The 16,493-nt window shown below is 36.7% G+C and overlaps 1 protein-coding gene across 2 annotated transcripts in view; it reads right to left on the bottom strand.

Moving 5' to 3' along the window:
• The window catches only part of LOC126354154 (probable chitinase 10), a 256,966-nt gene that overhangs the window by 20,177 nt on the left and 220,296 nt on the right, over positions 1-16,493 (bottom strand). For both annotated transcript variants that reach the window (XM_050003569.1, XM_050003570.1), the window contains 7 exons: positions 15,585-15,720; positions 11,451-11,593; positions 7,923-8,108; positions 4,844-5,156; positions 3,261-3,472; positions 1,037-1,275; positions 820-953 (listed from right to left, as the gene is read on the bottom strand). In XM_050003569.1, the coding sequence (XP_049859526.1) occupies positions 820-953; positions 1,037-1,275; positions 3,261-3,472; positions 4,844-5,156; positions 7,923-8,108; positions 11,451-11,593; positions 15,585-15,720 (1,363 nt within the window). The remainder of the gene's footprint in view (positions 1-819; positions 954-1,036; positions 1,276-3,260; positions 3,473-4,843; positions 5,157-7,922; positions 8,109-11,450; positions 11,594-15,584; positions 15,721-16,493) is intronic.

The raw sequence follows: 16,493 nt of genomic DNA, 5'->3' as shown, positions 1-16,493 counted from the left end.
TGGGCAATTTTGCATAAATCTCCCCATTTCCTAAACCTTGCGAGTTCTCTCCCTACATCCCTCTTCTTTCCCTTCAACCTCTGTGCAAGAACAAGAGCCATTGGCAGAAACCCTTGAGGCGTTTACTGTGAACCCTAAGCTGGAACCCCTTCCAGATGCTACATACTAGGCCAGTTAGCTCCTGAACTTACACAGACAAGAGTGCCACTCTCCACTACAAAGTGCTCATAGACGCAAATAAAGGCTCACAGCCTTGTTCAAACCTTTTTGCTTAATGTTACTTTTGCAACATGGGTGCCACATACTTCACCAGCATGGCTGCTACCAACTTCAGCAGCATGTCTGCCAATGTCACTGCTTACTTATTCAAGGAACTTCTCATTTAGTCACATCAGACTTTTCTATTACACAATGACATTATTTTATAGTGCAGTCACACTTTATGTGTTCGTTAACTTGATACATTTTATGTTTATGTAAAGACTTCTATATGTAAACTAATGTTCATGGTCACAGATACCAAATTATTTACTGCAGTCCTACTGTGTAGAGAGAAAAAGAGAGTGTGGAAAAAGGGTGGAGGTGGAGTTATAGAGAAGAGGTGAAAAAATCTTATTTTCAAGAATTGTGAAACAGAAGTGAGCTCCTCCAGTTTATCAAATTTCCATTTTCCACTATTCATGGAATCATACCACTAGCTACACCAAGTATAATTTTATGTAGATGGAATTCACACTTACCAAAATCAGTGATTAAATACATAATTTTCCAAATTTACATTTAAAAAAATTTACATTTTTAAAAATAAGTTGTTCTTACCATTGTCTAGATCTGCCCAAGAGTCATGTGGCTTTATTGTTAGTGAGTTGCCATCCAGCACTGCAAAACCATAAGCAATATGTGTACACAATGATGTATCAATATCAGATGGTAAATACTTCCCAAGACCTTGCCTGAAAAAAAAAAGAGCAGAGAAATTGCAAAATTTACATTTTACAAAACAGTAGTTTATGTAGGTAATATAATGAACACTCACCTGTACCATGCCCAGTTTGTGAAATAACATACAACCATGTAGTCTCCAGAGGGTGTCATAACAGTACTGGTGCCTGGTTCACTAGGACGAATGCTTGTTGTGACTGTGGATTCAGACATATGGATGTTCTCTGTTGTTGAACTCATTTCTGGCTCTTGGGTACTAGCAATTGGTGCTGGATTAATTACAGAGCTGTCTTCCTTGCTGCAATCCGTATTTGAAGGCCAGTCACAATGATCCTGTGCACAAAGGAAAATTATGAGGCTTTTTAAATGTCTGTTTTCTTGTGAGAATGGCATGGCATTAACTTAATTTTAGTTAAAATTGTGTGTGTGTGTATGTGTGTACGGTTGTGTGCATGCACATCCATAAAAGCAACCATGAACTTATAAACCAGACTAAAGAGCTTATACAAGGTGTCCCAGGAGGAATGATCAATGTTTAGGGATATAACAGGAATGATCATTTGAAGCAATAAAGTTTCGCAAGTGTGGGCTCTTAAAGGCATACCATGAGCACTTTTTTTCATTTTCAACACTATGAAATACATCTCTTCTACTGAACAAGTGCTCAGGTACCTTATGGTATGCATTTCAGAGCTTATGTGTACTAGACTATTTTCATTTGAGTGATTATCGTGTCCTATCCCTATACTGACCACTCCTCCTGGGAAACCCTATGTTTTAGAATTTTACTTTATAACAGAATTGATTTCACACTTTTTCCAATCAGTGAGCAATAATAATTATTTTCCCCTTTTATTTATTTTTCTGCTTTGCATTTTTATTGCTTCATGCCTATTTATGTTCTACCATGTCTTTCACAATCTTAACACTGTTTCTTTACCTCCCCCCCCCCCCCCCCCCCCCCCATTATCGCACTCTCCAGTACATGCAACATTCTTTGGAATCTCCTTCCATCCAGTATATTTGTGTGTATAGAGGAATGTGTTAGTTTATATTAAAAGAGTTCATTGTTCACTGGTTTAGTAACCTTCTTGTCATCTTCTACTGGTTACATTTATGATGATCTTCACAATAAGTTCATCAGTTGTGTTTGTCAGATAATAGGACCTGCAATCTTCAGTTAAGTATATGGCAAACTGAAGCCTTCTGACAGAGTAAAGCTGTATGACACATTGGATCTTGGAATTTTAAGGGCAGTCTCCCAGTAACCCAGTTACCTCTGTCATCACACTGATTTGCAGATGGGAAGAAATCTTAACTATGTGCCATCTTACGGAAATGGCAAATTGGCTATGCTTGGATCAAAAGTTGCAAGTAAGCCTACAGTTTCCTGACAAAAGATACAGTGCCACATGATTTCTTACATTAATGATATTCTCTACCTTCTTTCATGAGTGAAGAAATATAATCATTTGAAGTTTTCCATCTTCACTATGGCGGAGCTGATATCACATCTGTTCTGCCATATTCTAGTGAATAATAAGTAAAATATATTTGTGCACTCACATTTTAAATAACTATGCATTTTATGAGGAAAATTGTAGTATTTGTTGATTGTGTTCTACATCTTTGATAAATCAGAGAAATTACATTATCTAACACATGAAGCTGCTGTATAATTTATTTTCATTGTATAAGTAGTCTTGGGTATAGACTATTTCTTGACCCCTCTTGTACAACATTATGGAGACAGGACATTTTTCATGCTAGAAAGCTTTCTGTATCCATAAAGTTACACAAGAGGTTCTGGAAAGTAGCCCCCCTTCCCCCTCAACCCTTCTGCCAAAACAAGCCTCTGAAAGCTTTATATTATAGTTTCAAAAATTGATTATTCTTGTAAATAAATTATGCAGCAGCTTCATGTGTCACATGGTGTCATTTCTCAGAACTGTTGTCATATACAATCCTTAGCATCATCTCAACTAAGATGACAGACTTAATTGGATCCTGGATCTCACAGTGTGTTATTGAATTATATGTATTCTCAGTGGTGCACAAGAAATGTCTAATATGTGTCCCCACAAAATGAATGATGTAATCAGATTCTGTTATTATATTTGATTTAAGGTACAAAGTAGTGATTGTTACTTTCTACATAGAATCTGTGAAAGTGTAATGTCATATAAAACACACACTCAAAACAAAAATTGTGTTTGGAAAAAACTTATGAAGGTAACAAAAACAAAAGGTTACAAAAATGAATACTGTAATAATTATTTTAAATGTGAACCATAGTAACAACACTGGCTGTAACTTACCTTGTTCCAGTAGAGCCCTTGTGGACAACTCTGCTCCATGAAGTCACCATATTGACAAAGATAATATTTATTACAGTCTTTATCATGTGGAGCAAAAAGACGGTTCCCACATGTAGGATCTTTCGGAACAATACCACCACCTCCGCTTATTACGTTCCAGTTGTTAGTGGAGGATGTAGGAGGAATTGTAGGGTGAATTCGATTGTCAGTCTCTGGAAAAAAGAAGTAAGTTTTAACGTATGCTAAAATAAATTAGTGCTTACATTCTTAGTTCAGAATAAATTCAGTTATCCATCTCTTGACGAGGTCAGTTTTCATTCATGCTGAAAGAAATTGGTGCACACATTTTTTTAAAATATTTTTATGTGATATTTAAGGAGCCAACATTTTCTTAACATTATGAGATGAAAGACAAGGATTCATATGTACATTATTAGTCATTACACTACATAGAGGTACAGGAAGACCATCAGATATTAAGGCCATAAAACAATAGGCGATGCTGAATTGAGCAAAATTTGACAAGTTATCGTAGGTGAAAAGTGTACTATTATATAAAATGGCTCTTAAATTTTGAGCACATTCACCAATGCAGTTCTTCTGCATTTAGCAGTATGTGGGTTTTAAAAGGTATATGGTTAGGTAGTATGTGCTTGACTGGTGTGTTACAAGCACAAAATATGATCATGTAATGTCATAAGCAGAAATGTCTTAAATGTACCACTTTTAGTTAATTCACAGGTAATCACTCTCTGTGAAGTTGAGATATGGAGCAGTAGAAAGGCACAGAAACAAGATTAAACTTGTAGCTAAGCTTTTGCATAATGTTCCTCTCACACCCAAGAAGTAATTTTGTTTAAATGCTGTTTGGATGTGACTGTGTGTGTGTGTGTGTGTGTGTGTGTGTGTGTGTGTGTGTGTGTGTGTGTGTGTGTGTGTGTGTGTGTTTGGGGGAGGTTTGCATGTGGGTGTGCTTGTGTAGTGTAATACTTTACAGTTAATGTTTACCTTTAATCCTTCCATTATTTGTATTATGCCCAGGAATTGCCAATATTGTATTACTGATACTGATCCATTTACTATAACAGAAGTTCATCTATCTGCTGAGTGTGCACAAAATAACTTGGTCAGCACCTGCTGGAATGGACAAAACCACAGTAGTGGTGGGGCTGCTCTATCATGAAAGGCTACCATGCAGGAAGGGATGTGAACTTTGATATCTGAAGCCAACGCACAAATGATTATCTTAAATAACTTGCAAACTTACAGCTAGTGGCTACAATGTTGATTATACTTCATTGTCATAAATTTGCTTATTACAGTACATGACAATGAGGCCTTTTTTGCATGATATATTTCTATAATCTAATGATATTTGGTAAATTATACCCAACAAGATGCTCCCTACTCTGTTAATGTGAAGGTGTTTTGTTGCATCCTATATATTTTCTTGAAAGCCTGACAGTGGTTTGGAATGCTGCAAGGTAATAAAATCAAAAACTGTGTTTATTACTAGTTATACATCATGCAGATGCATTGAAATAGTGCTAAAGAAATGCTTATAGTAAAATTTGTTGCTTTACCTTCAGAGCCTGGTTTCTCAGTGGCCTCAATATCACAGTTAGGGCCAGGGCCTGGGTAACCTCTTAGCACTCTGTTAATTGTTTTCAACAAGGGATATTTCTCACAAGAACACACATTACGGAAATCATCCAGGTCTAAAGCCCAAATCATGCCACCACCTAATCCCATCCTTCTTATGAAGTTTGATTTATAACGAATCATTGACGTGTCATCAAAGGACACCCATTGATCACGCAAATATGCATAGGGCCCCATACGACCTTCTGGATCTTTCACAACCCTCCAGCCCTTCTTCTGGATATTTGTGCAAATCTGGAATAAAAAACATATTAGTAATTCTTGTTGTTAGTATTTTCTTTGCAACAGAATATTTATAGTAGATTTGAATACCTGTCATACTTGTTATGAAACTAGTTACAGAAATGAATTGTGAAGGGCACTTTTATGACATTGCAAATAGTGAATGGTAAAAACAAAACAGTACTTTACAACTTACTAATTTTTCAGGTACTGCTGTGATACAAGAAGAAGTAGTAATTTTATTTCATAGTCTTTGTACATTCCTTATTAATACATTGGGTTTGTTGGAAAATAGGTCTGTTACAGGAACAGCTGCTTGCTTTATTTCAATAGCATTCCTTACAAATGTACAAACATAAGTTGAGGTGTATAACCAAATTGCATCCTCCACCTTAGCATAAATTTCTCTCTTTTATCCATCTTTAGTTTTGATGCAATACATCATGCATTCCAAATTATGTAAAGTGAAAAGTATATGAAACATAAAAACCTTGGGTGAAATATGTGGAGAAAGCAGAGGAATGTGATGATGGGGCATATGTTAAACTATTTCAAATCACTTAATTAACCCTTTCTGCATCTGCGATTTCAAATGGCATCATTAACTATTCCTGGCTTTTTTGAGCTTCCCAGTGCTTCAATGATACCATTTTGCATCACTTCACATAGTTCTAAGTTTGTCCAACAGATGACAGTGGTGTTTGCTTTCATGACTCGCTGTTTGTTTGAAGTGCAAAACAGAGAAGTGTCATGAGTTGTACTACTGCATTTGTGAGTGAACAATAACTGTCGTGTTTAGTTTTATTCTGTGTACACTAACATTCTTGGTTATGGAACCAACTGAACCTAGTTCCTCAAGGGCAAGGGAAAGAAATATGGTAAGTTTACAGTACAGTTATGTATACATTTTTTTGAGTTATTATAGTGTGATTTCTAATGACGCCTTTTGGAGTCTTTGATGCATTAGTATGTATTAGGTATGCAAAAACGAATTTGTATCATAAGAGTGAATTGTGTTTGTTCTTATATAATATTTCATAGTTTTCATTCTTGCGTCATATTTTCTTTATAGGTTAAGCATGGAAAATATGAAGCTCTATGGGATGATGAAATTCGTCTTCTTCTGCGTGGCAATGACTCTGAAATATCGGATGATGAAATTGTTTTGGATGATGAAAGTGACTATGATCCATCAGTACAGCAAGTATTGCCTCTACAGACAGCACCTGAACTGAACAGTTTAGAAGAAGCTCTTACTGATGATGAGACTCCCCTATCTGTATGGCTTGAAACTTCAGAAGCAGGAAATTCAAACCGACTGAGCTGTACATCGATATGCAAGGATCTGCAGGCTATGGATGTTCAGTGTGCTGTGCAGTTTTTCGATCCACCAAGTGAAGAACGTTCTACCCTCAAATATTTTGAAAGTTTTATTGATGAGACTATAATTGACAATTTAATTACGCAGACAAATCTATACTCTACTCATTGCCATTCATTTACTAAGTGGTATTGTGAGTGTGTCGAGTTACAAGATGTATTGGGTAAATGAGACAAGGTGTAGTCAGATAGCTGACATGATGCCACTCCGTCGATTTTACAAGTTGAGGAGGTATTTGCATGTGAGCAACAATGCAAATATATTACCCAGAGATGACTCTCATCAAGACAAGTTGTTCAAGGTCAGACAATTTTTAGATCAACTAAAGAACAATTTTCTAAAAACCAAAGTTAAAGGATACAACAGCATTGATGAACTTATTATTCTGCTAAAATCACATACATATCTCCGCCAGTATATCAAATCAAAGCCACACAAATGGGGCATAAAAGTATTTGCTCAAGCTGGTGTAAGTGGCTACATTTACGATTTTGAAGTGTATATTGGAAAGGCAACAAACACTGTAAGTAATCCTGAGTTAGGAATGAATGGAATATTCTGTGACCTACAATAAGCAGAGATATAGGAATACTATGATCTGTTTGCACCCCATAGTAAGGTTGATACCAATTCTAGTTGTCCAGAAGTAAACTGAAGAGTTGTCTGCCACACTGTGGGCCAACTACATATTGTTATTACTATCTCAGGGACCAATGGCCTTTGTAGTCTGGTCCCTTCAACCCCCACAAACCAACCAACCATTACTACCTCATTTGCTATTGTGATGGAGTGCTCTTACTACAACATAGTAACTACCCCACATGTGGTTACTAACGAATGTACAGAAATTATAATCTGTTCTGTACTTGTCTGTCATTTCTCATAATTTTCTCAGGCTCTCCTATGAAGAAGTTGCCCTGTAGTGCTGTGAAGGGTGGAATCAGCATGTGATGTGGGTGCAGCTGCTAGCAACATACTATTCACACTGTGAATAAATACTGCAGCCATCAGAATCACATTCCCTCTCTTAGTTTTTATGAAGTCTGAGTTAGTGAATCTTATAAACTGTCAGAATTTGTTCTTGTCTGTTTACTGTTCCAAATTTTGATTACTCACTGGATGTATTTATCCTGCTTTATGAAAACATATACTGTACTGTGAACTTTAATGCTGGTCAGTCACTCATTCTATGAAGTCTGTCAGTAGAGACCCAAGGAATGGTCTGTTTATTTCCAATGGTATTTGCATAGGCTCTACATCACTCTCTGTACAGGTGGTCATGAACTTTGTTTCTACCTGCTCCCAAGTAGAATGTTAAACTCTTTGTTGTGGTAACAAGGTAATCAGTATGAGGACACAAAAACTTAATCTACCTACATCACCTCACCCTCATTTACCTCATAATAGGAAAGGAATCCACGTGCTCTTGTAGACTCTCCAGCTTCACCTCCCCCATATGTTGGTGCATTCAGGCCATGGTCTGAGTTGTCAGCAAGACTGAATGACTGTCCATACATTGGCATTCCCATCACTATTTTTTTGGGGCTGGCTCCCTTCTGAATCCAGTAGTGGATTGAAAAATTCTGTGAACAAGAAAACAATAATTACATTTTCTGCCAATTTCTGATAATATCACATAAAAAGCACAACTTTTAATTAACAGAATATTTGCGCTTCACATACTAGATGTCTGTCATTTCGATTTCTGTACTTTATTGTGTGGGAGACTGGTTATCCTCATTCCCACAATAAAATAAATAAATAAATAAAACCATCTGTGGTATTGTGTCAGAGGGCAGGTATAAATCTTGGAAGGAAAAATGTACATGTTGATCGAGAAATTACAGTTAAGGCCAAAATGTTTTCAGAGTATCTATGAAATAATAAAGTGCTGCTTCAATACATTAAGAACACAAATTGATAATGAATGGAGTTAGTGTTATCTGTATTATAGTTATTGTAGTAAGTGTTGTTTCTTCCTTTCTGGTTTGAAAGATAAACCTACAGAATCTGAATGTTTAATCTAGGAAGGGTGAACCAATAAGGAGAAAAAAATAAATCACACATGTCATAGCTATATATAAATACACACATGCTCTACTTTCACAATAAGTAAGGAGAGGTATTCTTTAAAGAATGTGAAAATGGAACCTATGTGTTTGATGGGACAGTGCTGTCTCCTATACATTACATAAAGCTGTGCAACAGTAAGAAAGAACACTTTTTAAAACAACAAACAAAAATACCTTCTAGATCCCGATGACATCTCACGAAACAGAGACAGAACTGCTCATATCAACACAAGTTATGCTGAAGTGTGTTTTTCAGAAATGTCAGACAGATATCTGCATTTAATGCTTATTCCCATTAGCATTGGTTAATATTTTGAAAAAAAAAAGAACAGTGCTGGATAAAACAGTAAATTAATTTAAAATTAAACAAGAGACAATTTTTGTACGAAAATTTTACATTATTATATCCCTATAATATGTTAATTTGTTATTAGAAAAAGGCATTCCCAAAATACCAACAACAGTTACTTTCTCATTATGAAAGTCTATTAAAATAATGTTGTACAGTGAAACAGGGAATGGAATCTTAAAGAGATTATAGTTAAGTTGATTCATGCTCTCCGTCACTAATTTGTGAGATGGTGACACAGTCTGAAAAATGGAAACAGTCTTTATTAATGTGATACTAAGTAATTGTACAATTAAACTGCCATGTTTATATATTTATCTGTGTATTAGAAGATGAAAAAATACATAATAAACAAAACTGTTAGCACAAATGTACTGTATTCCAGCAGGGACTAAAGCAGATTGTACAGCAACTTATGCATTAACACATAGTTATTTGAAGAACTTGCTGCATTGCTGTTCCCATTACAATACACTATTGCATGCAATAGGAGGGGACATTTTTATAAACGAGAACCAAAAATCCCTTTTAGATCCTAATATCACCTCACAAAACAGACACAGAACTACTCATTTACTTTACAGTTTCCCTTCAGTGTAAAGAAAATGAACACTGAGGTAATTGTTCACTTTATCTTCAGAGTACTGACTAGTTAAGTGCAAATGTAGTACAGCAATCTAATTCCATCCTTTTCCCCAACAGATAACTGAAACTGCATTTTGAAGAAAATTTATGTGATACCAGTAAAATAAATTCTACTTCTTATTTACCAAGTCTAGATATTGCACAGTTAGTAACTATTATTTCATTATAGCAGAAGGTAAGTACTAATGGGGGAAGAAAGAAAGAAATGAGTCACAACTGAAGACTACTGGAATAGTATTACATTAGTGTGTCAAATATACAGAGCAAGGAAAAAATTTAGGACACAATGTTGATTTTGATCCAATGATAGCATGTACCACCTTGGGGGATAGTAGATGTACTGATAATGTTTTGACATCATCCGCCATAGCACATAAGCATAGCAGTCAGAATGCCATCTGTGTCAATGCTTTAATAGGGAATACTCACAGAAGGCTCACCGTTGTGGAAACATGGGAAGCAAGCAGGCAACCATGGCTCGGAGATAAACTCATGCTTCCTACAGCAAACTGAGCGAGTTTGAAAGGGTCAAACTGTGGAAGCAAACTGAGTAAGTTTGAAAGGGGTCAAATTGCAGCCTTCTGAGTGGATAGGTTGTCCTTTCAGAGAGTTGCCACAAAAGTTGGACGTGCTGCATCAGCTCTGCAACGATGCTGGTATCAGTGGTCATGTGTGCATTCTCAAACCTGTAGATGAGATTCTGGGCATCCATGCAGCACAGATGCCCACCAGGATCATCATGTTGTAAGGGCAGCACTGGCCGATCATACAGTTACAACAGAATTGATAAGAGGGCTTGTGAGCCCAGGCGTGTCAAAACAAACTGTCTTTCACTCATGCCACACCACTGACATCATGCACAGCTCGACTGGTCACATCATGGGACCACATGGAAGATGGAATGGCACACTATGGTCTTCAGCAATGAAAGCAGATTCTGCCTGCATGCAAGTGATGGTTATTTGAATGTACAATGTAGACCCAGTGAAAGCTGTCTCATACAGTGCATTCATCTAAGACATAATGGACCCACATGAGGCTTTATGGTCTGGAATGCAATAAAGTATAAATCTTGTTCACATTTAATGTTCCTGGAGGGGACGCTAACCAGTGCTTGATACATGCAGAATGTTGTTAGACCTGTTCTTTTGACATTCTTGCAACAGGCAGCTGATGTGTTGTTCCAACAGTATAGTGCTTGTCCCCAGACTGCTGTGCTGTGCAAGATGTGCAACAACTTCCTTGTCCAGCACAATCTCCAGACTTGTCTCCAACAAACATCTGTTGGATACGATAGGACAAGAAGTGAATTGTGTGACTCGTCAACCAACAACTCTTACAGAACTATGTGAAAACACCGAGCAGGCATGATGTAATATATCCCAGGACAGTATCTGCCATCTGTATGATGAACTAGATGTCAGAGTCATGCCTGCATTGCCGCTTGTGGAGGATAAACCACATACTAATATGGGTGTTTCAACATGGGTTGATACCTGGCACCTCAGAACTACTTATGCTATAGATCTGCAACTATAATCATTTCATGCACTCCATATGCACTGTTGCAAAAATAAACCTTGAATGAACTAGAAACCTCTAAAATGGTGTACAAACTCCCCCTCCCCCCTCCTCCCACTCACTCCCTGGCAGTGTGTATACATGTATAAATCATGTTTAGTTCTACATCAACAGATACTTAGTCACTTCATACTTCCTTATACTGGCCAAAAACTACTTCAAGACACAAGTCATATTAGTCTCTTAACTGTGTACTATTGTGTAATTTAAATGATTTTATCATTTTCCTATGTTGATGCAATTAAACAGAATTATTTATAACTTTTATGAATTCTTACAGCATTGAATGTGACATCAACATCTTCTGGATGTGTGTACATTGGAGCCACATGGCCAGTTATCTTATCCCACTGTCCATGAAAATCATATGTCATCACTGCAATCCAGTCTAGATTCTGGGAAAGTGTTGGAACATCATAACCTGCAATCATTAAGAGATATAATTAACATTCTCTCTGTGGAAATCGTTCTCACAGAAGTGATTTGATACCAGTAAGAAAGACACAAGCAAAAGCATAAAATTATGAGTCCAAATCATTATACAGTACTTTTGTCCAGGATATAAAATTTTAGTATTGCTGATAGTCACATATAAAAGCTTTTGGAAGCATTACTTCCTTCGTTGGGAAGACACAGACTAGGCAAGATTAAAATGGAAGGGTAGCCACTCTGACTCCAGGATGAGAGGTATCCAACTGTTGTGAGCACGAGAAAGACAAAGATTTTTATTTTGTGTTGTTTTGTACATGTTTTTGGCAGTTTTGCCTGTAAGTACTGGCCAGAAGTTTTTCTCATAATTATATACATTTCTTAAGTGAAATTTCCTTATGATTTATTAATTTTGAGTCACTATTATTTCTACAATAATGATACAAACTTAGTAGTGACCTCACAATAATGTAATAGAGTACAAAAAAAATTAAAGTCCATTATTGAAATTTCTACTGTCCGTTGTCCTGTCAAAAACTGTGCGAAATAAAGTACAGGTTTTGTCCCAACAGCATAAACTAATATTTCTGCACAGACCTGTCTGATAATTGATTCTGAATTACTGAAATGTTAATTGTTGTTAAACCATTATGATAGTTATTGTGAAATAACGCTTCATTTTGCCTATGATTCATAAATACTTTTATTTTCAGATCATTTGTTTTTCGTTTTATGAATTGATTTCTACAAGTATGGCACTTAAGACATTCCTGGCTTATCTGCTGAATATGTGGCTCTTGTGATTGTATCATGTAAATCCCACATTTCTTCAAGGCAGCTGCTCGACATTCTCAGATAGATACTGCTGGTAAGTAACAACTGTTGGTGACAACAGTGCAATTGTCTTTTTATGCAGGCTTTACACAAATGTCATGCAAGTGCGACTGAGTTGCTTTCAGATGGATGAGGTAATGGGTCCATAGCCCACTACTGGGCATTACAACTACCCAAGGATGCCTTTTGGCCATCAAGATGCCCATGCCACATTTCAACATTTTGCTAATTTACTTTCACAGTGCTTAAAGCTGATCATGTGTCTAGTGTACCCAGATGACATAATTGTCTTTTCAAGTGTGTTGAGAGAACATGAAGAATGATTAAGAAATGTGCTAATTCATGTTAGTAATGCTGACCCAAACTTGAAATTAGAAAAGTGTAGTTTCATGCAATCCCAAGTACACTATCTAGGCCGCATAATTCCAGCAGATGTTGTAAGACAAGACCTGCATTTCAAGGATGAAACAAATGTATTTACACCACAATGAAACTTAAAAGAACTGCAATCATTTCTAGTGTTAACAAATTACTGTTGAAATTTCATGGAGAACTATGAAGCCACCTTAAGACCTCTCAAGAAATTACTAAAGAAGGAAACTCATTTTGTTTCGTCAATGGACTGCAAAAGTGCCACATTAAAATTGAACAAAATTCTTACATCACCTGCTTTGGCTTGTACAAATTGTGTGCTAGTACTGTCACTGTCAGTTGCATTTTGAGTCAAATACAAGAAGGTGAAGAATAACCATTTGCTTATGCATTACATCATCTGAATCAAGCTGAGTAAAACTACAGTGCCATAGAAAAGAAACTTCTGGAGCTTGTTTCTGGAACTTATTACTTTCAGTGTGACCTATATGGATAACAGTTCACAACAATTACAGGTCATACAGCTTTAGAGTGGATTCTGAGTTTAAAAGATCCCAGCAGCAGGCTTGAGAGATGGCCTTAAAGTTTGTTGAATATGACTACATGATCAAATTACAAGACTGGCAAGTTAAATCAGAATGCAAATGCTTTGAGAATGAAAATTAAGATCTTGCTAGTAGTCGATGTCTTATTGAGGAATTAAAAAAGGCAGGTGGTGCATACTGCAACATTGTTATGACAGCATATTGGCATGCCGTAATGGGAAAGGTCCCATGCAAGTGTGCATCACACACTGTTAATAGCAAACACAACAAAAGAAAGATGGAGAAGCTTATATTCAAACTGTCTCCCGTATGCGAAGAGCGAACAGAGGGCAAGGATGAAGACCTAATATAGTTCTTCAGAGTTTGCCTGAGGCAGCAGGACCTTTGGAAATCACAGCCCTTGATATCGTGGGACTGTTCCCCATAATGGACCAAAATACCAGATATATTTTATCTGACACTGACAATTGTTATCACTTTCTTATTACGATAATCACTGATGATATACCAACTGAGACAATTTTGAAAGCATTCGTAATTCAAGGTAATATCATTTGAGAGTACAGAGACCATTGGAACAGATCAAGGGACAAACATTATGCTCATTGTTGTGGTATGTGTATGTCAACTACTTAAAACAAACAAATGTTGAGCTATGCCATTTCACTCTAACAGTAATGGCAGGGTTGAACACATTCATAAAACTATAGTTAAGATGTTTTCTTCTTATGTGAACAATTCTTACCAAGACTGGGATCTTATATTGTCATTTGTGATTTTGTCATACAAAGACAAGGTACATGAAATAACAGGTTTGAGTCCCTTTGAGGTTGTTTACAGTTGCAAAGTGCCTTCCCCTTTAAAGGTAGAGAAATTGTCAAAGGAAGTAAATTCCAATGAAGTGAAGAACCTGGTTAAAATATTGAAGTTTATTACTCTTGTGAGCAAAAGTCAAAATTGCACTCCAATTCACCATGAAATTGTGGCTTTATGTGGACAAATTGCAGTGTCACTTACAGACATAGTGAAACGGTACTGACATTCTGACCAAGGCTGCACAGACATAGGTGATACTGATCAGAAGGAAGGAAAGATCTTGTGCCCTATCATTTCTATCTTTTTGGCAATCTGAAAGAACATGGGAGGATTTTCTAATGATGAGAACATTCACATAGTGGTTCTCAAACAGCTACTTGACCAATGAGAGGATTTCTATTCTCAAGGAACCGAACAGTTCATAGAACATTCTGACAGTTGTTAATAGAGACTTGGTGACTATGCTGAAAAATAGTGTTATGTAACTGTGTCACTTAGAAGTGAAGTGCAGCATTCAGTAAAAGCTACTTGGTCTGTCATAATAAAGTGCAATTTACTTTCTGGAGTCCCTCTGTACAATCAAGTCCCACACACTTGAGGAGTGAGGAGGATGAATACCCTCATCTGCTCTCATCCTCTCTATAGGTAGGTCCCTCTCATCTTTGGGTGAGTGACTTACCCTTCATTTTTACCTTCTCCAACCTATCTCCCACTCCTCCCTGAGGAAGGAACTATTACTTCCAAAACCTAAGAAGTGTGTCACTTTTACTTTTATATGTGTCTGTTGGCAGTCCTATACATTTCACATCCTGAATGTAAGTAATGGCCAGCAATTCTATCTTACAATTTATTAGTTTTCTTGATAGAATTTGCTCCAGGGTATAAGTTAATAGTTGCAAGTACCACAAGACTATCTATGTAAGAGGACTGAAAGGGGAGAAAAAATATTGCAGGGTTGGTGTATTGGCTCAATCATGAATTGCAACATATTCCTTAAAACAATGTTACATTAAATTTACTGACTATTGGAAGAATAAGAAATGTGTATGAGTTAAAAGCAACTAAACCTAGTAAAATATCACTTTCAATATCATGCAGCATCATTAAATCATTCCAGAATTAATGATGTTTTCACTTAATAGTGGAATATGCCTTTATTTCAAGTTCTGCTGGTGCATTAAATGTAAAGTTGTGCCTAACAATCAATCTGTGCTTGAAGCCTGTAGATAAAAGATCTATATTAATGAGCCATGCATGCATATTTTGGAAATTGGAATTCAGGGTTAGAAGGCACTTATTAACCATTTTTAGAATCTTACTGCTTTGAATCAGTAACTTCACTGTCTGGCTCACAGTTTTAAAAGCCTGTTGTGATGCTAAAGGTGTTAATATATTGAGGATTTAATGTCTTATTACCAGCATCGACAACAGCCTTGCTAGGAGAAACAGCAGCTGTCAACAGCAATCCCTTTGGGTTGAATGCTGCCCTCAGTTCTCTCACAAAAGCAGCAAAGGATTCTTTGTCTGAATCCGGTCCTTTCTTGCAGTCTACCTATTAAATGAAATTCACTAACATTAGGCAGTTCTGTGGACTACATTTGAATTATTTATATTATACAATACAGCCACTAAAATAAATTTGACAGTAAAATCTTTTTTTACATTGTAATTTATAGCTACTATGTTGCAATGTATTAATGTTGTGTAATAAGCAAAATAAGTATGAACTGGTCACTGTAACACATAAATATCTAATACAATAAATACACCAAAATTTGAAATTCAACTGAAATAATATTTTGGTCACAGTATTCCTTCAGATACCACAGTTACATATTCATTACAATAATGGAAATTCCTGGCTGAAGCAATACATAAAATAAAGGAATGGCAACTACTCACACACAGTGGATTGATGCACAGAGCACAGACAACAGCATTCACTCCGGCTTTCAGGCAATAGCTCTTTTTCTAGCAAAAGTACACACATTCACACACACACTCGACAGAGACATCTCAATGTATACTACCATGGCCACAATGATTAATTATACTCAGTTATTGAAAGTAGTTGCCTGAACTGATGGTGGGTAGGAGGGGGCAGGGAAGGACACAAGGAAGGAGTAGTGGGAAAGAGCAGGTCTTTGGACAGGTGACTTTGCAACTACACAACAAGATGAAACAAGTACAGAGGGTGTAGCAAAAACAGAGAGAGAGAGAGAGAGAGAGAGAGAGAGAGAGAGAGAGAGAGCTTGCAAGTGGGTGAAGGGGAGGGGAAGGAAGGGTGGCAAGAGAAACCAGTGAATGACCTGGATGGAGAACTAG

This window comes from Schistocerca gregaria, chromosome 3 (assembly GCF_023897955.1).
Source record: "Schistocerca gregaria isolate iqSchGreg1 chromosome 3, iqSchGreg1.2, whole genome shotgun sequence".
In the NCBI taxonomy this organism is placed as follows: Eukaryota; Metazoa; Arthropoda; class Insecta; order Orthoptera; family Acrididae; genus Schistocerca; species Schistocerca gregaria.
This window is presented reverse-complemented; position numbering and strand designations above follow the sequence as displayed.